This window comes from Rhagoletis pomonella, unplaced genomic scaffold (assembly GCF_013731165.1).
Source record: "Rhagoletis pomonella isolate Grant_MI unplaced genomic scaffold, Rhpom_1.0 Rhpom_scaffold_00001, whole genome shotgun sequence".
Classification (NCBI taxonomy): Eukaryota; Metazoa; Arthropoda; class Insecta; order Diptera; family Tephritidae; genus Rhagoletis; species Rhagoletis pomonella.
The window spans coordinates 53,742,524-53,748,953 of NW_023458555.1; the positions used below are offsets into that span (position 1 = coordinate 53,742,524).

The 6,430-nt window shown below is 34.6% G+C and overlaps 1 protein-coding gene across 4 annotated transcripts in view; it reads left to right on the top strand.

The window, feature by feature from the left end:
• Positions 1-6,430, top strand: part of LOC118746209 (regulating synaptic membrane exocytosis protein 1) — a 322,168-nt gene that overhangs the window by 74,774 nt on the left and 240,964 nt on the right. For all 4 annotated transcript variants that reach the window (XR_004993810.1, XM_036480041.1, XM_036480048.1 and 1 more), the window contains exons 4-6: positions 309-431; positions 538-864; positions 934-1,615. Coding sequence is in view for 3 of the 4 variants with exons in the window: in XM_036480041.1 (XP_036335934.1) it covers positions 309-431; positions 538-864; positions 934-1,615 (1,132 nt within the window). In the remaining variant the exon portion in view is untranslated. The remainder of the gene's footprint in view (positions 1-308; positions 432-537; positions 865-933; positions 1,616-6,430) is intronic.

Below are 6,430 nucleotides of genomic sequence, written 5' to 3' on the forward strand. Positions count from 1 at the left end.
GAATTTTTTTCTTAGAATTTTATGAACTTGGTAACCCTGAACTCCAGGCATGGAGATGTATGCTTAAAAATCGTTATTAAAACAACAGATTTGTAAAACAATAGTAATAATGTTTTTATCTTCTGTAAAATTTGAGTGCCGAAAGATAGGCGGTTTTGCAAGGGCATCGACGATATTTATTTTATCCTTATGGTATACACTCAATGAAAAATTAAGAAAAAAACGTAAGGTGCCAAGCTTGCTGCGTAGAAAGTTCCCAAATCTGGATTTGTGGATGAAAATAAAGCCATGTTTTAATTTTCTTGTAGGTAATTTGGGTTTGTATACTTTGCCGCAAAAAGCAGGAACTACTTTCTAAGACTGGACAATGGATGAACAAGGGTCAACAACAAGATAGCTTCCTGCGACGCATTGAGCCTGATGGCAGTAGTGTAAGTGAAAAAGCTTTTACTACCATCCATTCAAAAATCCTTTTTAACCATTATATGTATTTATATGACTACTTATATATTTATATATTTTTATATAACTTCATAGGACATTTCGCAACAGGCCATTGTCGACCCGCATGACACGCTCGACAAGCGCCCGAAATTAGAACGAACGCGCAGTGCCGCTGAAAAAGAGAACCTGCCAATGCAACGGACCGGCAGCGTGCTCCGCCGCCAATACTCACAACAGGAAGTGCCTACAAATCGGCGCATGTCGGCTTCCGATAGTGGTGTGGACGTCAGCCCAGGACAGCAACGTCAACGGCCCGTGAATCAGCAGCAGCAGATGCAACAGCACTACGGAACACAAGGCGGCCAACAATTTAGTGCAGGTCAGCGTCCATACCCGGAAGATGATCCGCGTTATTATCAGGTAGATAGCGGTGGTTTTTTTCAGCATTTAATTTTATTAAATAATATTTATCTTTTTTTCTGCTTCTAGGGTGAGCTGGATGGTTTGATGCGACAACATCCGCATCTTGCGCATCCTAGCCAGCTGCAGAAGCAACAGCAGCAACAACAACAAAGCTATCTGCAACAACCACAACAACAACCACTTGGACAGCAAGCGCACTATCAGCATCAACAACAAAAGCAACAGCCGCAACAACAACAGCAACCACAACACCATGGGCCACAATCACGCGCGTTGCCACCACATCAGCAACATATGCAACAGCAGCAACACCCACAACAACATCAGCCGCAGCCGCTGCGTGCCCAAACGCAGCCACACCAGCAACTGCCGACGCCAACATCCGCCAGTATGGCGCAGCAACAACATCCACATCAGCAGCACCAGCAGCATGCAGCTCAGCAGCCACAACCACATCAACAACAACAAAGGCTTCCCCATCAACACTCCTACAATCCACAAACTGCACAGTTACCCGCACCCCCAATGGGAGGGGGGTCTTATCAGAAGCCAGCACCATTGTCGCGAAATCTAACCATCAGTGGAGGCCATGCCATGGATACTGCCACTTATCCGCAGCCACAACAGCGGCGGCAACCGATGGTCGGCGGTCAGTACGGTCCGCCGCAGCAACGTTCCTTTAGCAGCTCCGAAGAAGAGATCCAAGCGCATATGCTGGCGCCCCAGTCAGCCGAATACGATTACGACGGTGAGTCTGCTCGTTTTGTCCAATTCTTTTTACTAACTTACCCTCTACAAAACACACTCTTGAACATTTTTTTTTACATTTGTGGCTAATTACGTTCTTTGCTCGCACACACTTAATTTAAGTATTTAAATATTGTGGAATACACACACACTCACTTGCTTTTACTAATAATATCAACAAAAAATTTCAACATAGCAACTCCGTGTGCCATTTTAGCCAAACATAATCATTTGAAACACATTGCGGTACTAATGTACGTATGTACATCCGATATTGGAATGTTTAAAATCGATTGAAGATTATTCCGATAATTCGCATACGTCTCATTGGTTTGTTGTCTCTTTCGCTATGCTTTACTTATTTGATTTATTTATTTACTTATTGTTGTTTTCCTTTTTTTTTAATGGGGAATTCAATTTCAAAAAGGATCTGTTAAAAACAGAAACACCTGAACAATTCTATACCAAATTTAATTTAAAATTTTGTACATCACCTTATTTATACTCATGCTTATGTTATTAAATATGTATATATATTTATGAATAGGTATGTTACATGCAAATTGATATTTATTTAGGTTTAACTAATTCAGCAAAATACTGCATTACTCACAACTTCATGGTTATGAGGTTATCTGATTAAAGATTACTTATTTTCCAGCATATTTTTATTATTGAATCAAAATTATAAACCCTATAACCAAGTAGATGTGAACACTTATAATAAATTTGGAATTTTTGAAAATCAAAATATTTCAGTACCTACTTACTAGGGCTGTGCGATTAATTGATTACTCAAAATTTTAATTAATCACAAAGTAAATAGCTCAATTAATCGATTAATTGGATATTATGATTACTCAAAAGTTCACTTACTTGAGTCATCAAGATTTTTGATTAACCAAAAAAAATAATATTTGAGTAATTTGCTTTATGATTAATCAACATTTCGAGTAAAATGAGTAATCGACATTTCAACTCTTTACATATGTATAAAGTAGTTAAAATTCCTTGATACTTTGAAAACAACGTTTCTGTTTTCAAAAATTAAAACGAAAAATTTTTTTCATATACAGAATGTATAAAATAAAATAAGCATTTTCCAAAGGAAACTCTTTTAACGAGCAAAACTATTTTTTTTTTTCGAGTAATCATATTTCAAGTAACTCGATTAAACATCGTTTTGAGTAATCAAAATCTTGATTACTCGAGTAATTGATTAACCGAATAATTGATTAACCAACTTGCTCGAGTAATCAAATAATCGCACAGCCCAGCTATTTACATATTTTATATAGATATGTACATGATAAAAACATTACAAGGTAAAATCATTGAGAGGCAGTCTGACGTTTGCCAACAATATAATTTTAAAATTCGAGCTCAGGCTCACACACACATTCTCATTTTTAATCTCAAACAACAACAATTGTGAACAATTTCATTTTTTTATTTTCAATTTTATATGATTTTAAAATGTTTGCAAACGTCAGAAAAAAATCATGGCCGACGAATTGAGAGAATGGTTTTACCTTCTAATGTTTTTATCATGGATATGTACGTACATACATTTATAAATATGAGTATAAATATTAATACTTATCGGTACTTGTTATGACAGCGTAGGTTTATCATAGATAATTTTATTTAAGTTTTGGGATACGATATTCTATTTTTATAATACGTAAGTCAGTAATATATGTACAATTTTTAATATGCCTGAAAGCAAACGACTTCTCAAAAATTCTATCCGACTATCGCATATAGGGGTATTAAAATCACTCAAAAGCCAGAATTGTCCACTTTGATATACACAGGTATCTTTAAACAACATAACATAGATAGATAGCCAATATATCAAAGAACAACTACTTTTAAACTATAAGTCTCCACCACTACTTGATCTATGGCGTACATGAATGGGAACCCAGCCTTTATTGTGATAATTTTGGTTAGGTCTCTGCGCTATTAATAGTTGCATTAATTTCTTTCGCTTTTAACCGACTTCACAAAAAGGAATATTTTTATTTTATTTTTTTATGTACGTTACCGCATAACTTTGGACCACGCTAGCCGATTTCTATAATTCTTTTTTAGAGGAAAGGTGTTACCTCAACAGGTGGTCCCATACTAATTTGGTTTATATCCGATCATTTGATCATAAAGAAATTAACTATAATCTTAAATTTTTGTATGATAATGGAAGTCCGTTTGTTTTTTGCTTAAAAATTACTTGCTTATATTTATTATGGCCCAATCTTGATATGTTATTCTATTAGACATTACATTAACCTTTAGACTGACTGACCTACAAAGATTGTAGGCTTTGTAATAATTTTTACCGCAAAATCTAGTTATTAACATCGACACTGGATTGAAGCAGTGCAGTTATTAGATATGAACTGGCGATACTTAAAAGAAAGTTGTCAAATAATATTAACTTCCACTCGGCTTATAATCTTGAGCAATACTAGCAAATTTATTTTTTCCTGAATCTGCCGTCAAATCAATCGAGTGTTGCCATTGACGCAATTTTCGGTAAAATTGTGTTAAATTATAACACCCAAATTCACTTCAAATAAAGAAAACATTAACCGCTTTATAAATCTAAAATTTGTATAAAAATGTCACTTTATAGAGCTCTTAAAACCTATTTTATTTTTTATGAATAAGGCCATAAGATTGTTAAACAAGCTATTTTTAAGTAAAAGAAAAAACCGACTTCAATTCTCATATACAAATTTAAGATTATCGTTAATTTGTTAATTTCTTCATGATGCAATGGTCGGATTTAAACCAAATTAGTATGGGACCACCTATGAGGTAATATACCTTTCCCCTAAACCAGTGGTCGGCATACTAACACATTCAAACTACTCATTAAGTGAGGCTGTGTGCGTTAAATGCACTGTGTAAGTGTGAAACACACATATGCTAAGAGCAGTGTTGCCACAAAATTTTTTATTTTTTACCAAAATCCTCGGAAAAAGTTACCAAATTCAACAAAAAATTACCAAACTTATTTTATGTGCAGAACTGTACAAACATACATATCGAGCCCTAAGCGCCATAATAACGTAACCGACATTTTTTTACTTTTCTTTTTGGTGCGGAAATGTTCCTAGAGCATAAAAAAGAAAATTTTGACAAAAATTTAGCTTACGTTATTTTGGCAGTTAGGGCTCGATATATATGTATATCCAAAGATACCAAGCTTTTCAGGCAATCAGCGCTCCATTAACCTAAAATTTTTACGAAAGTTTGTTGAATTTTTTTAAATATTGAACAAAGTTTGAATTTGTTAGAGCTCTGTTAAAGAAAGAAAAATATTTTTATAAAAAATAACCAAAATTAAGTTACTAAAAAAATAATATGTTAAAACTTGTCAAAATATGGTACGGCTATAATTTTTTCGACCACTGTATGTAAACAAGTGACAAGAAAATATATCAAAAATTCAACGCTTGAAGGAAAGCATTCGACTCACACATAGACAGAGTGAAGCCCCGCTGAATGCCGTAGCTTTCTGAACGAGAACATACGTATTGTAATTGAAAAGCTGACGAACTGACAGGGAAAGGTAGGACCACCCAAAACCTTCCAAGAAAGGACACGGTGGATATACTTAGCAAAAGCCACTTTCAAGCAGTTTGTTAAAGAACACACCATTCTAGTAGCCAAGGAATGCTGGAACAACTTTCGCCTTGCCAAACTTCCAGGATTACCTGGTATTTCTATTAAAGGGAACGCTTACGGCCCACTTACTAATGTGGAAGCAGAACCAATATTGACCTATTTGACATGTAAACCGAATTGAAAAAGTTACCAAATTGAAAAATAAATTACCAAATTACCAAACTTGATAAATAAAGAAAAAAATTACCAATTTTGGTTAAAAATTACCCAAGCGGCAACGCTGGCTAAGAGAGCGCTCAGTGAGCTACGGCCTGCCGACCTCTGCTTTAAACAAAGAATTATAGAAATCGGTTAACGTGGTCCAAAGCGGTAACATACATAAAAAAACAAAAACATAAAAACACATATTCCGACGAATTGATAACTTTATCCTTTTTCGAAGTGGGTTAAGAAAATATAAAAATACTTGTATTAGTTATTTTCCAGATGTGAATCACGCAGGTCAACAAAATTTAAACAATGTTTTGTTGACTAATATATTACAGTTAAGAGTTTTCTTGCAGAATCCGAATCTGACTGTAAAGATATTGAATTGGCTCTAGTTTTCGAGGAACTTAAATTTAAAGATGTCGAAAAACTCGTTTTTGGTAATTTTTGAACCTCTGTAAAACAACAAATTGAAGCAATATACCCGTCTGTGTGGAAGGATAAGAAAGCTAAAACCCTGCTGTTTGATACTGAAAATCAAAATATTATGCTGCGAACACTTTAAGCTATTGAGAACAGTTTTTTATTATTGTAGTTTTCCTGTACCAATCTTTGAAGTACAAGTCGAGGTTTCATCGATTAATCGCCAAATACCTATGAACACTGACTCCAGCTACGGTTGCCAGACGTACTGATTTTATCAGTACAGTACTGATTTTTCAACTTTCGTATTGATTTTATTCATTCCTTCAATCAGTACGCTAATGTCCTGATTTTTTAAAATTTGTACTGATTTTTCAATTCTGAGCAATCAATTTGTAATAGAGTTCTTCCCACCGAGCTTGGTACACGGTAACTCGGTGATCGGTAATTTTTGCCCATGTATTTTGTTTGTGTAATATTATTTTACACAAACAAAATACTTTACGATTTGCTTAAGATTTTTACATAACGTTGCAACTTTCTTAAAATT